Source organism: Rhamphochromis sp. 'chilingali', assembly GCF_963969265.1.
Source record: "Rhamphochromis sp. 'chilingali' genome assembly, chromosome: 17".
NCBI classification, from domain to species: domain Eukaryota; kingdom Metazoa; phylum Chordata; class Actinopteri; order Cichliformes; family Cichlidae; genus Rhamphochromis; species Rhamphochromis sp. 'chilingali'.
In genome coordinates this window covers 22,072,579-22,094,716 of record NC_137944.1, presented here as the reverse complement: position 1 = coordinate 22,094,716, position 22,138 = coordinate 22,072,579, and the positions used below count along the sequence as shown (strand labels likewise).

The 22,138-nt window shown below is 40.6% G+C and overlaps 1 protein-coding gene across 16 annotated transcripts in view; it reads left to right on the top strand.

Moving 5' to 3' along the window:
- Window positions 1–22,138, top strand: part of ptk2aa (protein tyrosine kinase 2aa) — a 64,617-nt gene that overhangs the window by 21,187 nt on the left and 21,292 nt on the right. For 5 of the 16 annotated variants that reach the window (XM_080862650.1, XM_080862648.1, XM_080862649.1 and 2 more), the window contains exons 3-13: window positions 5,097–5,341; window positions 6,210–6,379; window positions 7,697–7,784; window positions 8,027–8,106; window positions 8,455–8,517; window positions 11,290–11,344; window positions 15,402–15,542; window positions 15,876–16,193; window positions 16,697–16,814; window positions 17,086–17,116; window positions 18,531–18,595. In XM_080862650.1, coding sequence (XP_080718776.1) covers window positions 5,097–5,341; window positions 6,210–6,379; window positions 7,697–7,784; window positions 8,027–8,106; window positions 8,455–8,517; window positions 11,290–11,344; window positions 15,402–15,542; window positions 15,876–16,193; window positions 16,697–16,814; window positions 17,086–17,116; window positions 18,531–18,595 — 1,374 coding nt within the window. Of the gene's footprint in view, window positions 1–1,892; window positions 2,832–5,096; window positions 5,342–6,209; window positions 6,380–7,696; window positions 7,785–8,026; window positions 8,107–8,454; window positions 8,518–11,289; window positions 11,345–15,401; window positions 15,543–15,875; window positions 16,194–16,696; window positions 16,815–17,085; window positions 17,117–18,530; window positions 18,596–18,935; window positions 19,023–22,138 lie in introns of those variants that run through there. The other 11 variants (XM_080862654.1, XM_080862653.1, XM_080862652.1 and 8 more) reach the window with 6 other exon arrangements.

Sequence of the window (22,138 nt, the reverse complement as noted above, 5' to 3'; positions counted from 1 at the left end):
CTGATTGTTCGCTAATAAAACATCACCACATCAAAGTGGATAGTGCAGATCTGAGGTTTACCTGCTGCTTTCAAATGTTATTTACATTAAGTAGGTAGTGGGTGCTGTGCTTCCCTCCTGTGCTTAAAAAACATGTTCATAAGCGCACAGCACAATATGAACAGAGACTTTGGCTCAGGCCCAAAAAGCTCTTCCCATTCATGGCAACATCCGGCCCCCTGACAAAAGGCTTTCAATAATCCACACACCCACATCCACACTCTAACCCCCTTTCCCATTTTCATAACAATGGCCTATGCCTGAGATGGGCCGCAAATTATAGGAAACTCACACGTGCACACACACATGCACACCCAAATGGCTGCTCAGTTAAGCAGCTTTAGGACTTGGTGGCGAAATCTTAAGTTTTAAGCTAATTTAAGATTTTGTGAACACTTGTGTGTTTTTAGTATTCAGGCCTGTTTTTGTTCTTCAGGTGAGATGTGTTCACACATAATTAAACATTTTAAAAAAGCCCATAATTTGGATGTTTTCGTGCAGCTAAACATTTTCTCCAGTGTTAGTACATTCACCCAGACTTTGCCAGCTGGGTATGTTTTCCAACTTGCTGGCTGTTCTGTAACACAATATTCATGCAGCATAATCTGTGAGATTGCTCCTTTTAATTCATTGCTCATTTAATACAAATATTTTCAAAGCCAAAGTAATATTTTGGGCACTGGCTTAGTGCCACATAAGTGACCACGTTTAGTTGAGCACAGCCTTTGTTAACCAGCTGTATCCCTAAGGTATAGAGATGCAGTACAAACATGGATACCTGGTAATTAGTGCTATTTACCTAGAGACTAATGAAATGCTTGAATTTCACTCACCAAAACTTTTTGAATGTGCTGTAACTCACATCAGGCCATTGTATTTAGTGGATCATTTAATTACAAATGCTCCAAAACCAGTTGAGAGGTCCAGTTCAGCGACTTGAATTACTTAAGGTGAAGACCAGACCAAAATGGTGTTTTATACCTGGTTATAAACATTTTTTGTTCTCATGTAGTTTGGCTTTACGGAGGGAGATCTGCGGGGTCCGAATCGCTTTTAGAGCCAGCCTCAAGTGACTGTTTTTGGCACCTCGACGCTGACTTAGTTTTTCAGCCAAGGTTGCCGCTTGGCTGAACATAGAAATTCAAAGCAGTACTTAACAAGCAGCCTGATAGAGCTGGGTATGGGGACACTTTATTAGGGATAGTTGGCAGGGGAGCTCTGTGTGTTTTCTGGCTGAGGGGCTTTTTGTGCAGTGTGGAGTGTGATCGTCTGAAAACCTTGTGATTGAAGTGGGTTGCTTTGCCATATTGGGTGCAGCTGCTAGTTTACAAACTGGGAACAGTGTCGGTGGTGGAAGAAGGTTTTTTTTTTTCTCTTTATAAAATAAATAACATATTTGTGTTTTTTGTTGTTTGGCTGTAACGGTGGTTTATAAGAAATAGAGTTCAGGGTGGTGTTGTGGTTGATTGAGCTTGCAAGACCCTGCATGAGTGAGGTCATGTATGCCATTATGAAACGACAGTATGAAAAGGACTTTAAATTCTGTTAATAAAGATATAGTTTTCTTTTTTATTGAATTTAAGTAATATTTATCTCCTCTCTTCAGTAACACATGCATTATGCTTGCAAGGAGGACTTTCAGAGTTGTTCTAAGGGACTGCTCTTTTGAGCAGTGTTAATATTAGTTCAAGATGAGAACTGTTCTGAGGTCAGCTTGAGCTAAAGTGGGAGGGTTTATTGCATAGAGGGGACAGGATTAGCATATTAATAGTTTCTGGCTCCTCCTACCCCTCCAGCAGCCCTCTCTGGAGCGCTCTCATTCCGCACTCAACTTTCTTTCTGTTGCGTTGCTCTGTCCTCTTTTACTTCTCATTCACCTTAAAACAATTGCTGCATTTCTCTCTCTTTCTCTCTCTCTTGGCTTTGTTTTTTCTTGGTCAACTTTTTTCTCTTACTTTTGTTTCCAAGAGAAGATCTTTTTTTTTTTCTGACTGAGCACAGTAATTGCCTCTTGGTGTCTGACCACTAGCTAACTGAAGGTCCTCTGGATGCGCACTATTCAGTTGGATTTTTGGCTTTAAACTTTTTGCTCCCTCTCAACAACTCGGGGAACTTCGCTGAATGAAATAAGCCAAATTCGAAAGCCTCCTGACACTTCCAAGGCAACTGTGTAACTATGGAGTGCAGGCATGGGGCAGAAATCGGGCAAAAAGCAAACAGTGTGTTGTCATCAGAGAGGGGCCGCTGAGGAGTGGACAGGAAAAAAAAGGAGGAGTGAAGTTTGTGGATGAAAGTAACTTTCTGTCTCTGGAGAGGTTTTTTTTGTGTTGTGGAGCTTTTGGATAACAGGAAAAGATTAAGAGAAGACGCATAAACAAGAAGAAACTTTCCCTGATTTTGTTTTTCTCTTGGATTTTCAAACTGCAGACAAATTGTCAGCAAACTACAAAGTATTCATTTTTCAGGATTGCTTCTTTTACCTCTCTATTACTGCAGCTTTTGCCAAGGAGAAGCAAACTTTGTAATGAGAGACGTTTTGTTTTTTCTTCGTCGGAGACGCCGTGCTTGTGTAAATTAGTGTTTGGATTATGAGAGGGTTTTCTTGCAGCTGTGTCAGGAGCTTAGTGTGTTTGTTTAACTCCTGCGGACGAGAACTTCACTGCATGTGATGCGTGGTTGTGAAGCTGCAGGTTGCCTGTCTGTCCTCGACGCGGACAGGCACAGGGAGGGAGAGACATGCGTTTCCATGGCGACAAGTGGCTGTAGCCCCTTCCCCATGTGTTGGGAGAGAGGTATGAATGAAATCTTCTTTCTGCATAGACTCCTCACGCTCACGGTGTGACATCTGACTCCATGGGAACTGCACTAGTGTACAGCCAAAGGTGTGTGTGTGTGTGTGTGTGAGTGTGTGAGAAAGAGAGAGATCTTAAGAGAGTTTTAATTTGTTGATGTGGAAGTCATCATCATTTGGGACTGGCAGATTAAGTTGGGATCACATTTTCTTACTGTAATCTATCACTCAACTCTTTCCAGTCTCTCTGTTTTGAGCTATCTCAGTGCGAGTGTGCGCGCGTGCCTGTGTGTGCACGCTCTCTCAGGTGTAATTACCTGCTAGCACATATCCATTTTCCCTTTTAATGGATGGGGAGAGGAGACACACAGGAAGAAAGGGAAGTAGAAAAATGGAGCATGAAAGAGATCTTGCTGTCTTTTCTCGCTTCCATGTTGACAACAGCGTGCGCACACACACGCTCTTATGTAGAGAAATTAGTTCTTCTCAGGCATTTCCAGATGGAGTTGCAATGAAATTCCAGGAAGTGCGTCTATGTCCGAACTTTTTATTCAGGAAAAATGGTGTCCTGCGATCCATTGTCTTCTCTGTGTTATAGGCACGGGTGCTTACATAATGAGCCTTGACCTTGACTGCACCTCTCTCTTTATTTCTCTCTCTGGTATCTTATTGTTCATTGTATTGTATCTCAGTGAAAAACAACACATGAAGAATAGATACTTGCAGCACACAGTTTGGAACAATGCAACGGTCTAAGGGGTGTGTGAGAACAAACATGCAACTAATGTAGCAGTGAAACGGTAGTGACTCCATTGACTATACAAATTAAAAATTACACATCACTGTCACTTGGTTATGTGTGCAAATTTTTGACAGTTACATTTTATTGATAAAATAGTTATTTGTAGTTCTGCTTTCACTCAAAGTGGATTAAATTAAAAGTTAAAGTCTATGTGTCTTGACTAGTTCTGAAGTTAGTATTGTTATCTTGAACTGACTGGAGTGAGTACAGGTAGACCTTACTATTACTGGGTTACTTGGTTTGACCCCCTTCAAAACAGCTTAAATTCTTCGTGGCACAAATTCAAATGTGTTTTAAAATTGTTGCTTCACAGTTGCTTCACATTTATTGGCTCTTGTTCCACCACATCCCAAAGGTGCTCTTTTGGATTTAGATCTGGTGACTGTGGAGGCCGTTTGAGTGCAGTGAACTCACTGTTTGAGCTTATTTGAGCTTTGTGGGGTGGTGTTTTAACCTGCTGGAAGTAGCCATCAGAAGGTGGGGGCACTGTGGTCATAAAGGGATGGACATGTGTTGTCTAACCGGTACTTTGAAACAATCCCTCACACCATGACACCATCACCAGACCCAAACATTGATACAAGGCAGTATGGATCCATGCTTTCGTGTTTAAGGCAAATTCTGACTCAGCAGTTGAAATCAGGACTCATCAGAACAGGAAATGCTTTAAAAAAAATCTTCTCGTACAATTTTGGTGATACTGTGTGAATTAGATCCTCAGTTTCCTGTTCTTATACAGCAGGGTGGCACCAGGTGTGTCGCTGTAGCTCATCTGCTTCAGGCTTCAACATGTGGTTCATCCACCTTGTAGGAGTCTGACCATTCTCTTCTGACCTCTGAAATCAACAAGGCATTTTTGAAGGAGCCTAGAGAACTGCTGCTCACTGGATATTGTCTCTTTTTCTCTGTTTCTTGTGTGGGAAAGTCAGCAAATCAGGAGTTTCAGAGATATTTGAAGCAGCCTGTCCAGGACCAGCAACCTTGTCAGGTTCAAAGTCACTTAAATAATCTTTCTTCCTCATTCTGAGGCTCATTTTGAACTTCAGCGGCTTGCTTTGACCATGTCTACATGCCTAAGTTCATGGGGTTGCTGCAAGTGACTGGCTGATTAGAAATTTGAATTAATAAGCAGTTGAACGGCTGTGCTTAACAAAGTGGTTTGATTAGTCTACTTAAAATCAGGCTCACACACATTTGTGTTCTTGTACATATTAGGCTAATTACTCCACACAAATCTACTGTCATGCAAGTGCCCTTGGTTGGACGTATGAAACTAGACTAAATGTTAGACCCAGAGAATTATCATTATTCTGTTACAGAAAAAAAACTTTGTTTTTGTTTTTTTAATGGGAATTGATTGTAAAGATATTTTAAAATATTCAACTATCACAGGATTTGTTAAGTTTAATAATTAGATTACTCCTTATTTAATTAAAGTCCGTTTTTCTCTCCTCTGTCTCTCAGAATATGACAGACACCTAGCAGCGGCAGTGTCTGCAGGGAAAACCATGGCGTCAGCCTACCTGGACCCCAACCTGAATCACACCCTCCTCGAAGGGGCCAAGTCTCGACTGAGTGCGGGGGGATCGGACCGAACCATGGCCGGCTCCGTGGACAGGGTTCTGAAAGTCTGCCATCACTTTGAGAGCAACACAGAAAATAGCTGCTGGTCTTCCAATATAAGATACGGTGATGCAACCGATGTCAGGGTAAGATGCTTTTTTTGTATAGTGTCACAATATTAGGGACACTTTACCATTAACTGAGACACACAATATTTATTTAGAGTAAGAAGTAGCCTTCACAGTAATAATACTCAGTGCTCATAACTCTCTCAGGTCAAAATGTGACAGTTGTCACTCAGGAGTACTTTTAAATTACTTTTTTTTTTTTGTGCCATTTGTCCTCATCTCAACGTCCTAGCTGTCAGCACTGTTAAAATGGGCCCAAACGCACTGACAATATTTTGCTTGCTAATGCATGTCACCTCAGGGCACCATTTATGTGTGCGCGTGCTAGTGTAGGTTTACTTAGCAGGATGCTTTTAGATCCACCGCTGTGACGTAGAAACTACCTAGCTCTGCTCAGATTTTAGTGGTCATACGTCACTGCCGATCTCCTCTGCTCTCCTTTCATCCCTCTCTACTTCAGTATCTAGGTCAGACCCCCCAGCGTTTTACATGGGAGCACACATGGCTCTGTGAGCATTATTGTGCGCGTGTGTTTGATGTCTGTCAAGTTGTTTGGGTGGGAATGTCACGTTAAATCTCTTGAAGTCTCCGACACAAACTCACGCAGACATAAACTAAAAAATCGATGGTCTCATCCAAAATGTCAGGGAAACATTGGCTGAGTTAATAAAGTAAAGCTTTTTTTTTTTTTTTTTTTTACCAAAAAGACACAACAAAAAGTTTTGTTTTATTTAAAACATATCAAACTTATACAGGTGTTTTCGGCACCCAGGGACAGCACAGATACATTAGAAAGTAATTATGCATATTTTACCTTCATAGATATGAAGTATTATTTGCACAGTCATCAGTCATTTTATTTCTCTTTTTTCCTCTTTGTCTGCAGGGGATCATCCAGAAGATTTTAGACATCAACAAAGTGCGCTGGACTTCATGTTTTGGCCTGCGGCTCAGTAACGGTCAATCCAAAGACCAAGTGCACTGGCTCCACCCAGATTTGGGCGTATCCCACGTCAGAGAGAAATATGAACAAGCACGGCCAAATGAAGAGTGGAGGTGCAAGATGAAGCCTGTATTTGTAATGTTGTGATAAGAGCCACTACATCAAATTGCAAGCTAGACTGCTGTTATAAGGGACCAGACAGGATCCTCCTATTTTGGATGGGTCACATTTTTTTTAATTACTGGGGGATAAACTCAGGTGGAGGACTTTTAGCATCCCAGGGTCTTACTCACAAGTGAGGGGAAAGTAGAGCAGGAGCCTGAGACAGATTATTGCATCTTTGAAGGCTGCCATCTATATGAGGTGTTTTGTTAATGTCCTACTCAGAGGAAAGCCTGGATTAGAACCAGGATGCACTGGATACTGGATGTTCTGTTGGCTGGCTTGGGAACACTTGCCTCTGGAAAGATGTAGAGCAGGAAGTTGGGACCAGGGAGGACTGGGTATCTCTGGGTAGACTATTTCTCCTTGACATGGCTACACAGCAGAAATGGATGAAGGATTTGTGGGACTGTCTTCAGGACGGTGAAAATATTTTCGATAGTTTATGAATAAATATGTTAATACAAAGTTATGTCTAAACAGGCTTCTAACGTGTTTTGACATATTGTTTGCCATCATGTGTTTGACTTGTTGTGTCAATTGTCCCTGTTTATGTGCAACAAAACTTAAACTAAACATAAGGTAATCTAATTTAAAGTTTATAAAGTTTATAACCAGGACCTCATGAGGTAGATGAGTTTTAGATGCTTGCGTCTCTTAAACAAGCCCCTTCCTGGAGGATGTTGAACTTGTAGGTTATGTTTTATAAACAGTTTCCTGCTTGGGTTAGACATGAGTTATTTGGCCTTGTAAAGTCAGTAGTTTCAAAAACGGCTAGCTTCAGCAGTCTGCCATATTGTATTTCGAAGCAGAAGTGATTTATTGCAACTGGCATCATGAAAAATTGCGTGACCCGTCTGTCGAATTGTGATGAGAGCCCTTGTGCGCACGGTGCTGTGTGGCTGTAAAGGCTGAGTAGTTTGGATGTTAATGCTCTGGTATACATTACCTTTATTGTGGCAGTCTTAGTGCTGATTCTATTGTGAGGTGGAGACCTTTTGCTCGGTGGACATAAAGAGGGAGACAGAAACAGATGCCTGCTTTGTGTGACTAAGTCAACAACTATCTCTCTGTCTGTTTCTGCTACACTGATTTTTACAAGCACTCCTCTCATTTGCATTCTTGCATCTTGCGCTTTTGTAATCTCCCTCCGTCCCTTGCTGATTCTCCTCCTTCTGTTCACCCGCACATCTTTATATTCACATCACAAATAATCCTTACATTAGTGTAACGTAGTGACGTCTCTGTCTTCTTTCTCTCCTCCGTAGGTATGAGTTAAGAATCCGATATCTACCAAAGGGCTTTGTGCAGCAGTTTACAGAAGACAAACCTACTCTCAACTACTTCTACCACCAGGTACAAACACAAACAGATGCACAAGCACACAAGAGACACCCAGACACACAAACATATTTCATTCCCTGCCAGCAGCTAGCACTAACGCATATGGAACTACTAGAAGACACCCTGCAAGTGTGTTTTTCTTTGGATAATCTAGGTCAGCAGGATTGCCTGTATGTGTGTGTGAGCGAGATGACCCTCCATTTGTTGAGAAGTAAATGTCTTAATAAACACCTTTGCGTATTTGCATGTTTCAGGTGAAGAACGACTACATGACAGAAAACGGAGATCAAGTGGAACAAGATGTAGCTCTCAAACTGGGCTGTCTCGAAATTAGGTAACACAATGTACTCCACTGCTTTTGTTTCCATTTCTTCGCATGCAGATTGCTGTTTTTTCTTTCAATATCAAAGAATGAAAGGTTCAGTCCAAGTATTAAGCGCTCTGTTTCCTTTGTTGTTGCTGGACGAACAATTTAAAGTACAGTTTGAGTTGTTTTCTTCACCATTGCAGAATGCACAGTCTGTCTGCCCGTCAGCTACACTGATAATTCTTGCCAACATTAGTCAGTTTATTATTCATTGTGCAAAGCAACAGCAGTTTTTGCATTTTATTGAAAAAGAAAATGAAAAAAAAATGACCTCACTCTTTCTCTCTTTCTCTCTCCCACTGGATTCATTTCTAGGAGGTTTTTTAAAGAGATGAGAGGAAATGCCCTGGACAAGAAATCTAACTATGAACTACTGGAGTAAGTATTGTCTTCATAAGCAAAGAGTTCCAGGAGCACAGTTCGGCTCCCAACCTCTCTGGTGCATCAGTCCATCCTAATCTCATCATTTCTCTTCCTGGAAACGTGTTTTGAAACACCGCTTTCAGAGCTACAGATCAGAAAAAGTAGCACAGTGTATCACTTTTTGGCAGAGGAAGTTTCTCTTGACTTGACTAGAAACCTGGATTAGTGCAAAAGAAATTGAATAGATTTTAGGAAGCGGGGATGTGAGCAACTGCAAATTGAAGCTGAGTATATTTGCAGTCCCTGTTGTTACATTTACGGGTATTAAAGAGGAAACCGTTCTATGTTTTTCACTCATGTTATCTCAATGCGTTGTCCCACTGTGGATTCTCTGAAAGATGGTTGAAGAATTTACAAAGTGAACTCTAAATGAGGCTTGCCTCTAACTTGGTGTGACTCTAATGAGCTGTCCTCTTTCACTCATGTCTTTCTTTCTTTCTGCCCGTCAGCCTAACGAGCTCTCCAATTAATCCAGAGGAATGTTTTCTGTCTTTTCTTTGTCTCTTCTTCTCATTCTCTGTCTCTCTGCACCATGTTCACTTCCCCTATTTTTATCTGGTTTTCCTTCTGTGCTCTTCCTCTCTTTGTTTTGTCTCCATCGTTCCCTCGCTGCCTCTCTCAGTTGATTGGAAAAAGATGTTGTCTCATGCATATTTTAAACCAACAAGAGAGCGAGATGGAAAGAGCTACTAGGGCTTTGATACAGGAAGCTGACAGTTGGCCATCAGAGCCTGCTGGGCCCTTTATGAGCATTAAGCGCCAAAAATGTATAATGCGCTTTGGGTAATGTATGGCGCTGTTGGCTGTAGTTGATCCATGTTGGCCACCGTTTTGGATTGCTGGCAGAAAAGGCAGAGACTTCTGTTCATCTTTTAATTAGAGTTTTTCACCTCTGCTGCTTCTTTTTCATCTTCCATTAGAAACATTATAACAAGTATAATTATCAGGTTTCTTTGAAGAGATTTCTTATTTGACACCATTTATGCCCAATCAGAAATTCACATATTTTTGGAAACTTTACCCTTTATGTGTTTCCTTTTGTACACATTTTCCCTATAAATGGTGCCGAGTATTCTATGGCTTGACCTGTAAAAGGTCTCTATATTGATTTTTTTTTTTTACATATACAGTTGAGATCTGAGAGATCTTACATCTATCAGTGGTCTTTGAAATTCTTCTACATCTTGATTCAAATCCACATGTGTAATTTGAATGCATTGGATGTAGTTGGAAAAGGCACACATCTGTCTTTAGGTTCTAACAGTTGGTGTCAGATGTCAGAAAACCAAGGAAGGATGTGGAGATAAAATTGGTGAAGATCTGGTGAAAAACATAAGAATGCCCAAGAGCATGAAAGTCGTCATCATTCCCAAATGAAAGATGTTTGGACCACCGAGGGCCGTCCTAGATCACACAATGGCAGAATCCGGCCCCAGGGACTGAAATGGCACCCAAACCCTCTTAGCATGGTCTGCTAGGGAAGCAAAATAATCCCCCAAAATAAACAAGAGGCTGCCTTATGCTCAGGAAATTTAGGGGAAATGACAGATGTGGGCCTTCAGTGCGGTTTGATTCAATTTCAAATTAGTGTATTTGATCGGTGGCCTCTGTGTGTGGCCATATGAGACAACTGCGACACAAGATGTAGGCTAATCTAGGTGGGCTGGTGTCGTTTTTACATGGAGTTTTCTTTTATGTTGGTTTTATTTTTAGTCATCAAATATGTGGCCTTCTGCTTATTTAATCTAAGTCAGTTTGGCTCTCTGGGGAGGGAAGAAAAGTTGGAAGTCATTATCCATCAAAGCCTCATGCAGTCATTGTAGCCAGAGGTGCTTTAACTCGATATTACTTTTGAGATTGCTCTAACACATTACACAAATGTGAAAAATCGAGTAGGTCTGCACTGTAAGCGTTTTCTCTCATTGGAGCCACAGAACATACAGTAATGTTCATGTAAACGGTCAGCTGGTTGCAGTTGGCTGTCATCTTTGTGGAGCCCGAGCAGTGCTGTTTAATCAGTGGGCCTTTGTCAGGGCTCGTTCTCTGAGGTCAGCTTGATTATATAATTTCTGTCTGTGTGTATTTCTCGTTGCTCCTGTGATGACATGCCTTTGATTTTGAGAGAACCGTTTTAGAGAGGAGTTTCTTTCATGGTCATTTTCTAAAAGAAAGTTTAACAATCTGGGAGAATTTCTGAAAACTACATTTTTATATTTTTAATTCCTGTTTCAGACTTTTTTATTTTAATTCTAGTTTGACATTTGACCTTTATTGGGGAAACAGGAATAGGAAAAGGGGGATGCAAGCTTCCAGCCTTTCTCCCACTCTCTTCACTTGTCTTTTCTCCTGAGGGGTATGAGTCATTAGCCAACTTCCTGTTAAAGCTCTGCTCATCTTTCTTTGTCTCTGTGGTCACCCTCTGTGCACTTCTTCCTGCAACTCTCTCTCCCTTTCTGCCTTCATCGGTTTTCTCCAACCCCATCTTTAAAGGAAAAGATGAGTAGTGTGCTGTTGTCAGCACTTAGTCATCGCTTTCGGTTTCTTGTCTTCTCTTGCCTGCCCATTTAACTGTATCTGTCTGTGTCTGCTTTTGGCAATACCCCAGGAGAGGATGAAACACGCATCTGAGATCAGATAAAGACAGAAGTGCTTGCCAATTAACATTCTTCTTTGTAATTACACCACGATAAACATTCTGATGTTTTCCTCCTGTCTTTCTTTTTTCAGGAAAGACGTTGGTTTGAGGCGGTTTTTCCCAAAAGACCTGCTGGATTCAGTTAAGGTGGGTTTCATGTCCGTGTGGAGAGCTTGAGTTCAAAAACAAGGTCAAACTATTGATCTTGCAAACTTGGGGGCTTTACACACCGAAGGTCACAAATTTGTGCAAATATTTTTCAGAATTATTTTTCCGAACCAAACTCGATTTTTCAGATCCAAATAAACAGATCTGACCAATCAGACCGCTGCATCTGGCAAAAAGTGGCTCAAAACGTGCAATGGTACTGAATATACACTGATATACGTCAGACACCCAGCTATACACTGCTCCAGGGCAGTTAGGTCTCTGAAATTATATTTCTCTGCCTCCTCACACGTGGTCCCAAATATGTATGAAATGGTCGTGATACAGCTTCAACTCCTGGATCTAAATCTCCCTGCAGGTTCCTTCTCGTGAGAATTGGATGAACCCAAAATTTTCTTGTTTAGAAACATCAGGACCTTAATGTCATTCCCATTTTTGACACGTATTTTTTTTTTTTTTTGAGGACAAATTTTCTGCACAAACCCAGTGTGTTTGGTGTGGATATTCGTTACACTGCAAGTCTGGATGTGAAATATTGTGTATTTCCACTGGTATTGGCGTATCGGTGTGTAGTTTTATTAGCAGATTTCTAGTAGCTTCATCTTAGATTTTTCTAATGAGTTATTTGATGTTATCAGACATTGTGAGGTCCAGCAGATTAAATGTGAAGCAATCTAAGAAAATAGAGAAACATTAGAAAAACCTTCATAAATTATGAAGTAATGTGATGAACGTTGTTTTTAACCACAAAGAATAATTTCTGCTAGGTTTACACTTGCTCGAGTATCGTATATATCCCAGTATACAGTTAACCAAGTAGTCAGCAGTTATTGAAACTACTACTGCGTACTGATGTGCTACTCAATGATTCAATGAGGTCAACTTACCGAAGTAACAGGAAAGTATGGCATATTGTGTATTATAGTTACGGATTCCTGTTTCTTTGAGAAGACCTTTTGGTTGGCTGGTCGTATGTGGTGGTGGTGCTTCTTGCATATTGAGCAGCGTCTGCGTCAGTGATAAATTTACGGCACGTGTTTATGAGAATGGTCTTGGTGTGTGTGTGTGAGAGAGAGTGTGAAAGGCCCGGTGACCCGAAAAGGTCTTGATGTCAGCAGGCGGGGAAGACAGATGCTCTGCAGGAGAGAGAGAGACCGTGTGTTCATTCTGGTGTATCTCTGTGATGGGTATGCGTGACCCTCGGGTCATGTTTAAACCCACTTTCTCTCTCCAACAACGAAAAGGGAGGGGGAGGTGTCAATATACATCTCCTTCACCCCCCCCACCCCACCCAAAAAAAAGAAAAGAGGTCTGTCAAGCCTTGTTGACTCCTCTCGTCTCTTTTTCTGCTCCTTTGGCAGACGTCACAACACTCACTCCCAAGAGGTCTGTTTTATAAGCCGCGAAGAGGCGCACAGTGACACACATGTGCAGTGAAACATCAGTAAATTGACTCGATTATAAACGTCTCCACAGAATATTTTATTGCAGTGTTTATAATTTGTGTGACCACCTGATCTGAATTGATGCATAGCTGAAAGAAAGGACTGTTTACTTCAGAGAGACGGAGAGAGCTGAACAAAAACAAACTAATCAACAGAAAATGAATCTCTGGCTAATTTAATACCTGGTAAATGTTTTCAGTCTTATCCTCACTGTAAGAATGTTTCAATAAATCTTGGGGGGGAACTACTTTCTGTTGAATAAATCAGTCACTTAGTAGAGGGGGGAAACTGGGGAGAGCTTAAAAAATACAAAAAAACATCAAAACACACGAAAAAATATAAAATATATGTAAGCTTGGTAAGTGGCTGCCACGATTGGTCTTTTAAATACCATTTTGTTTCTTGCAGATTAATCACATTTTTGACTTGCAGTTCTGTGTTTAATCATTTATATAATATGTACTGCCAGTTAAATGCAAGAGGAGCTGTGGCATGCTCACATGCTGCACATTTGTGTTAGTGTTTGTGTGAAACACAGAGGGAGCGAGCACAGCTGCCATTTAGGTTTGTGTTGTTCACTCTGGTGAAAGAGAACTGTAGTCATTTAATGAGATTATTCTCCCTGAATGGACTCTACTCACTCACTCACACACACACACACAGACAGACACACTAAACCCAGAGCAGATGGCCGTGATAGTAAACAGTGACTGATGTTATAAAGAGCAGATTCTGTTCATTCACATTGACTGGCCGGGCAGCAGGTTTAGCAAAGCTGACCTCTGGGAGATTTGAAGATCAAAGTTGACCCGGGTGAACGATTGAAACAGTGCCGCACACTTTATTAAGGATTGGTATGATAAGGTTTCAGGATAATATAACAAAACCTATGGTCATAGTTGCAATATGTTTAGTAGAAGAAATAAAGAACTTTAGTTGGAAAATTCTTTGACTTCTTAGCGTGTCCCTAAAAACACGTTATTACTTTTAATTCACTGATCTGTATACTATAATACATGACAATGTAGTCATGAGTATATGGTGTATGGTAAAAATGTGACTTAATATTAAGATTTAAAGTTCCAACAAAATATGTACTCCCACAGCTGTGTTGGTTACTCCTTGTTAGTACTGGGTTGGACCCCCCTTATGCCCTGTGAACTACCTCAATTGCTCATTACATAGATTCAACAAGGTGCTGGAAAGTCCTCAGAGGTTTTGTTCCTTATTGAGATGATGATATCACACAGTTGCTGCAGATTTGTTGGCCGTATATCCCCAAGGTGCTGTATTGCATTGAGATGTGGGTACTGTGGAGGCCACCTCTGTACAGTCATTTTAAAAACACAGATTTGAGATGATTTGAGGTTTGTGACATGGCATGTTATCCCGCTGGAAGCTGCCATCAGTTGCTCACGCATGATAACTGTTATTTTAGGAGCAATAAAGCAACTTTTTGTTGGTGAATCAGTCGTGCTTCGCAGGGACAAAAAGAAGAACTTTGTATCACAAATCGTGCGTATGGCCAGACTGTTGTGATGCTTTGCTGTGGAAAAACCAAATAGACTAAAATAACACTAAACTGCTCCCAGTGACTGCTAATGAAGTGAACTAGTGTCAGCGAATTGATTGTTTTGTGCGTGTGTAAGTGGGGTGTTTAGATGCAGGTACTAGTGTCCTAATTGGTCAGCCAGTTGCTATAGAGACAGTCAGTGTGTTGATGAAGGAGCTGATAGCCACTCGTGGTACTTCCTCTCAGGAAGGGTGGACACTTTGGACGGACGATATCTGTGTGTTTATGCGCATTTGTGTGGTGGAATTCTAGGAATTAAAACAGTGAACACCTGGCATCAGGGCTCTGTGTTGCTGCAGTGAAGTTTATATAATACAGTTTTTATTGACAAATCAATAATATTAAAGTAGCACTAAAATGAGTTAAATATTAAATTGTTATATGAATATTTCTGTCCTGAATATTTATTTCTGTTTTATAGTAAATGTTTAGTGCAGACAAATGTGTAATACCAAGTCATTCAGGCTGCCTGAGATCAGTCCGTTGGGTGTTTTTGTCCAAGTCAAGTTTGCAGTCGGTTAATCTAATAAATTCTTAGTCATTAAACTTATAATGTGCAGAATGCCCCTAATTGCTATTCTGTTTTAAACCTATGCATGTTCCTCTTGCAAGCCTGCTAAATACTCCTCTTTTTTCCATCTATATATAAAAAGCAGTTCATAGGATTGTCTGCATACTGAATGTGTGTTAATTTATTTATTTTCCTAATTATGCATTCAGTGTGTGCGCGCAGGACAATATGTTGTCCATTTTTGTGCCAAGAGTGTCAAAGAATAGAGGATTAAATAGCAGAATGATCCTCCTTGATGTATTTCTCTCTACCATCTGTCTGCTTTGTGTTGGTGACATAAGAGATCAAAAAATTCACATGTGAGGCTGTGATTGTAATGCCAGCAGACCCACACGTCCTTCAGCAAAATCCACTCTGTAAATCTGTACACTGTACAATGTACACTGTAGATGAATGGGCAGACTGTTTGCTGTTTAACTGAGTATATTTTTTCCATTTTTTGTGCAGGCTAAAACGCTTCGAAAATTGATTCAGCAGACATTTAAGCAAGTAGCCAACCTTAATGATGAGCAGTGCATCCTGAAGTTCTTGGAGATACTTGCACCAATTTACCGCTATGACAAGGAGTTCTTCAAATGTGCCCTTGGGGTAGGTTGAGTCTGCTGCTCAGTTTCACTCTGCCACGCTGCCCTCAGGGAGCGCTGCTTTTCCGTGTTAGGTCGACCCCTTTTGGTGGCGTCAGGCTTTGCATGTATCCAGCGAACAATACCTGCAGACATGTAAGGCAGAAACATGGTTCTTACACAAGTCAAGCATCTGGAGGGATGACAAGTATTGAGACTCCCTTCTAGAAGGGCTTTGATGCTGTCCCTACTCCCTTTCCTTGCTCATGTTTTATTTTCTGTAATTTTCTCCTGGCCTGCCCTTCTCCCTCCTCCCGGTCTGTCTCTTTTAACTTGCATCTCATCCTCTCTTTAACAGTCCAGCTGGGTGATCCAGGTAGAATTAGCCATTGGGCCAGAGGAAGGAATCAGCTACCTCACTGACAAGGGGTCCACGGTGAGTTTCTACAAAGAACATAAAGTAAAACTCATCCAGGTTTATTGCACTCTAGTTCATGATCAAAGAAAACTAACGAGTGTAGTTCACATGTTTTACTTTAATTTCTTGCGTGTGTTGCTCTGTCCTCAGCCCACCCATCTAGCAAATTTTAATCAAGTCCAGTCCATCCAGTACTCAGCTATGGAGGAAAAGGACAGGAAAGGCATGCTACAACTGAACGTAGCCGGAGCTGCTGAGGTATCACTACCCTCTCTGTTACTGTGATAAACTATGGAAAACTTGACTGTTGGCAAATAACAATTTTTCCATCTTATTTTACATACATGTAGTTAAAAAAGATCACATTTTGTTATATAATAATCATCCATCAACTCTTTATGAGCTTTTTATGAAGAAAAATGTTTGCTTGAGTCTTGTGAGGTAAGTAGAAGGTTTTAAGGTACCTTTTTTTCTTTGTAGGTGATATTTTACTATTGTTTCACTTGGCAGCGTCATTCTGACCTCTAAAGATCAAAAGCTATTTTCACTGTGTTGCTTAGTTTGTCTACAAGAGTGGTTTGGTTTACTGTTACCTATATGATTTGATGTACTCACATGTAAGACATGCATGTATGATGAGTTTTTCTTGAACATAAGGGCTGAAAATTTCTAGTGATTTGCTTTGTTTGTGTTTATGTATGTGTTTGAAATAATAGCTATCTGTAACAGGCCTACTATGCTGTCTGTCTGTGTTTGTGTAGCCTCTCACAGTTACGACAGCATCTCTCACCACGGCGGAGAACTTGGCTGACTTGATTGATGGTTACTGTCGACTCGTATCCATGGAAACTCACTCCTTCATTATCAGAGTTCAGAAAGGTAAAGTTTGATCGCTCCTATATGTCAGTTAGTTTTTTTTGTTTGTTTTTAAATTGATGGTATGAAACTTTTCTTCTGTGCAAAAATGTATTTTCTAGGGTTTGTAGGGATAGAATGGTAAAAATAGAAAATACTTGTCCTTACACTGCTGGATGTATTTCAACAATTTCTGTTCTCATGACATTTGGTTTTCTTTGTGCTGTGCATACAGCCATGTGTTGTGTGAGTGAGGACACATTATTCATTGGAAATTCATATTTCTGTCCTCTAGAGGGAGAGAGAGCGCTGCCTTCCATCCCAAAGTAAGTACAGACCTCATCCTTGGTATAGTTATATATATAAAAGGAAAGAGTTGCCATGTTCCAAGATCAGTAACTGTATTTTTCTTTTTTTCTGTCAAACTGACCATGTGTGGTTTGGAGCCCTGATGACAGAGTTTTACTGAAAATAAAAGGCCCATAGCACTAAATAATGTGCATGTAGAGACTTGTAACTTGATATCAGAATAAACCACAATACTATATTTACATCAAATTAATTTCCAGGGAATTGTGGTTTTAAGAATTGAGTATTATGTAAGTAAACACAGACAAGAGCATTTCTATTGTAAAGTCTTTCAGCAATGCTTTGTCAAAGTTCTGCTCAGTTAAAATTCAGAAGAAAGTGACTGCTGATAGTAAAGTTCAGAGGAGGAATACAGAAGCTGCAGCGAATTCATTCTTTTACTTTTATGCCCGGTTTTGGTTTGGGCTGCATTTTTTGTTTTGCAGCTTTATTTTCCGAAAAGCTTCCGGGAAAGAACCTTGTAATTTACATTTTCACTGCAAATAGAGATTTTGAATTAATTCTAATTAAATGCATGAAAGCTTTCGTACGCTTTGAAATGACAACAGTGAACCATTGTTTTCTTGGGCTTTGTTGTTGCTTTTTTTTTCTAATGCACTTCCTTTCCTCCATTTAATCTAAAATTATATAACTAATGGCAAGTTGTGGAGAATTAGAGGGAATATGGGGACCTTTAAAAAGTTTGTGAACAGAAAAAAACTGAACAAAAACCCTCAAATGTATTTTTTTCCCCCCAATAAATGAGCCGTTTGGGTTTTTTGATGCACAACTTTCCTAATGCCCACAGCGTTTTATTTGTTTATCTGTAGCTGTTGCAGCCGGGTAGATTAGCATGATTATGTTTATCTATCAGCTGTTTAAATTCAGCCTCCAGCAGTTTATCTTTGTTTTGGTCATTTCAGCTCAAATCTGTCCCGCTCTCTCTTTTATCTTTCTCCCACTCTGTGGCTCTGGTCAAATAAGGATATAAGTTTAGGAGCCAAATATTTTCCACTTAGGGTTTTTAAACACTCTTGAAGTCTCCTCCTCTTGCTTTCATTCGCTCACTCCCTTTGCTCACCCACCCTCTCTTTTCCCTTCTGTCTGTTGCTGTCTGTGATGTAAAAAGATAGTAGTAGAGCTCAGCTGATATAGGAAAAAGAAACCACGGCAAAAGGAGAGAGACAGTAAGGATTAGTTTACCTTTGAAGAGTTGCATGTGTGCAATGCATGTGGAGAACAGCTTCCATCGTTTCTCCTTTTCCTTTTTTTTACCGTTAACTTTAAAAATCGCTGATATTGATGTTATGGAGGCATAAATGTAGTTAGTGTATTTTTGTGTGTGTGTCTGTGCAACTGTTGTCTGATTTGCTCTTGGCTCCTTTTCTCTAGACTTTCTAACAGTGAAAAAAAGTTAGAAGCAGTCCGGAGTGGAGTAAGAGCGATCTCTGTCTCAGGTAAGATACAAAATCAAGCACACTCACTCACAAAGAGGCAGGTTTAGGAGGAAGATGAGCAAGAGTCTGCTCATCTTCCTCGAAGCTTCCTCGGCTCCAGCTGTCTTCCCGTTGTTTCATAATTCAGCTTTTTGTTTTTTTCCCCTCTTACTCATTTTCCCCATCATAATCTCATTGTTTTCTCCTCTGTTGGGACAGCCTCTCCCTCTCCGTCATCCACTTTGTTCCTGCTTTCTTTTGTTTACATCTTCTCCCCTCATCTTTCTTCACTCTCTCACATCCATTCACTCTTGTTTTCTCTCTCACACTCTCATCCTCTCCCCCGCCCTATTGGCTGAAGATCTTGTGACATCGATGCCTCCTAAGCCAACCAAGGCGCGGCGTTTCCTCCTCCCCTTTGTCTTCTGTTCAGATTCGCCGCCCAACGGTATCCTCGGCTCTCATTGGACAGTTAGCAGAGGAGCATATCCACAAAATTGTGATGTGGCAGAGTGAAATTCCTGATTTGATGACCGCGCTTACTGAATAACTTCACATAAGGACACACAGACAGTCTTTACAAAACCCACAGTACTGAGGAATGTTAATTAAAATGTTACAGTAATAATATGTGGGTTGTTTAAGTGATTTATGGTACTCATTTAGTGCAGGATGGGTCCAAATATTTGACTCGCTCTTGGTTTGTTTTTTGTGGGGAGAGTTTTTCTACATTTTAGATCTAAAGTAAAAAGTGATTTTATGGCTAAAACACTTTCTGCTCCATCACAATCTGTCCCCTTCTGCTAAACTGTCTTTGACTTCGTTGCCTTGTTGCTTTGACTCATCCAGTCTTACACACACACACACACACACACACACACACACACACACACACACACACACACACACACACACACACACACTAACCACAATAACAGGTTATGTGATGCTTCGTAACCACACCAATGCTCACTAAAAATAAAAGACTGTAATACAAATTAAAAAACGATTGGACAAATATCTCTGCCTGAGGTTTGTGTATGTTTTTGATGCATTAGGAATTTATTTCGTAGCCATTAGTAACCAGTCTTTACCCCTTACAAGTCTAATGAAGATGGATCTATTCTGTTACTTTCCAACATGTTTTTTCCCCCTATTGTATTGTTGTGAGTAGCAGTAGCATGTGATGACACACAGAGTGAATTGTTATTTCAGGACTCCAGTAAGCACATCTTGCTGGTGAGGTCACAACTGTGTTGTTTTTCATGAATGTTGCGGCCCAAAAGATTTATCATCTGACAAATCCCAAATGTACACTCACTGACCACTTTGTTAGGTACAGCAGGTTGGTTCCAGACTGGGCCTCTTAAGAGCTGCTTTAATTCTTCACGGGATAGATTCAGCAAGGTGCTAGACACATTCCTCTGAGTTCATATTAATGTGATCATGTCAAACACTTGCTGCAGATTTGTGAGCTGCGCATCCATGAGGAGAATCTCCCATTCTGCCACACTCCAAAGCACAAAGGTGCTCTGTTTGCTTGCTTTTGTGACTGTGGAGGATATTTGTGTACAGTCGTCCCTCGTTTATCGCATTAGTTACATTCTAAAAATAACCCGCAATAGGTGAAATCCGCAAAGTAGCCAACTTTATTCTTTACAATTATTATAGGTGTTTTAAAGCTGTAAAACCCCTCACTACACACTTTATACCTTTTTCTCAGATAGGCACGAACATTCTCTCACTTTTATCTCTTGTTTAAACACTCTAAAAGTTCAAACCTTCGTAGAAAAATGAATCCAGTATTATAGAATGGAACCAAAGGCACATGTGGTTGCCTTTGACGGTGCAAAACGTTTCGTCGACATTGTTGTGTTTGTTGGGGAGAAAACTTACAAACATGCAGTACAGCACTTCAGAGTCACACTGCTAGTGATCGAAGATTTATGTAAATTTGACAAGCTGAACGCATTTTGTACTGTACAGGAGACACGGCACGAGATTGATTGACAATGGTCTACAGCCAATCAGGATGCAGAAGACAATGCGCTGTTAAAAAAAAGAAGGAAAAATTGCCCAAAAAAAAGGTGAACCTCGTTATAGTGAGGGACCGCTGTACAATGAAATTGCTGTTATGTTCAAGAAACAAGTTTGAGATGATTTGAGCTCTGTGACATGATGGTTTATCCCGCTGGAAGCAGCCATCAGAGAATGGTTATACTGTGGTCATAAGGGAACAGACATGGTCAGCGACAATATTTAGTTAAGCTGTGGGGTTTGGTACTAAAAGGACCACACTGTGCCATACAGTGCTATACAAGACAAAATGAATCCATGCTTTTATGTTGTTTACACCAAATTTTGACCCAACTGTCTTAATGTCAGCAGAAATTGAGACTCAGCAGAAAAGGTGAGTTTCCTGTCTTATGTTGGCCAATGCTGGTGAAGTTGTGTGAACTGTAGTGTCAGTTTCCTGTTCTTAGCTGACAGGAGTGGCAACTGGTGAGTTCTCATGCTGCTTCAAGGTTTGACATGTTGTGCATTCAGAGATGCTCTTCTGCATACCTTGGTTGTAACCAGTGATTATTTGAGTCACTGTTGCCTTCTTATCAGCTTGAAGTAGACTAACCATTCTCCTCTGATCTCTGGCATCCACCAGGGATTCTCAGTCAGTGAACTGTCACTCACAGGATTATTTCTCATGTTCAGATCATTCTCTGTAAAGCCCAGAGTTAGTTGTTTAGGGAAATCCCAGTAGATCAGCAGTTAGCAAAATACAACAACCGTGACACAATCAGCATCTCTTAAATCACTTTTCTACCACATTCTGATGCTCAGTTTGAACATCTGCACATCGTCTCGATCATATATGCATGTATAAATGCACTGAGATGCGCACATGTGATTGGCTGATCACAAAATGATCATTAACGAGAAGTTTAACAGCTGTACCTAAATAAAGTGGTTAGTGAGTGTACATGAGAGATGTTGCCTGGTTCTTGGAACCATTTAGAAACACTGTCATCTCATCTTTAAACCAGCACAGCACCCTCCCACATGGTTGTTTCCAGTACTCTTAGCACTGTCTGTAGCAGAGTAGCGTATAGCAGAGCAGTGTCAACAAGTCAAGCTGCTAGAAAGTTACTAAACACTCATCCCTCATTTTCCTTTAATGCTAATGCTTTTAGCAACATGGGGAAGCTGCTATACTAGAAGGACTCATGGATTTTATTGGATGTTACACATCTACCAGAATCCCATCGCTCTATTCTGTGTACGTGTCAGTTGCGTGATATCCTGGATGGGTCATAATGCTGACCTCATGTCTCCAAGTGTCGCGTTGGCAGCTGTCATCAGTAACTAAAAAGACGGCTCGGAGAAACGAGTGTGAGAGTCTGGACAGCAGCTGCTTCATAGCCGAAACCTTTAAAAATCATCCAAACTTTTCCAAATGTGATAAACAGACCTGATAAATGCAACGCTTGGAATTTCAAGCTCAGCGTGTTTTAGTAAAACTCGCAAAAACAGCTTGTAAACTTTTACTCTCTTATATGCATTCAAAAC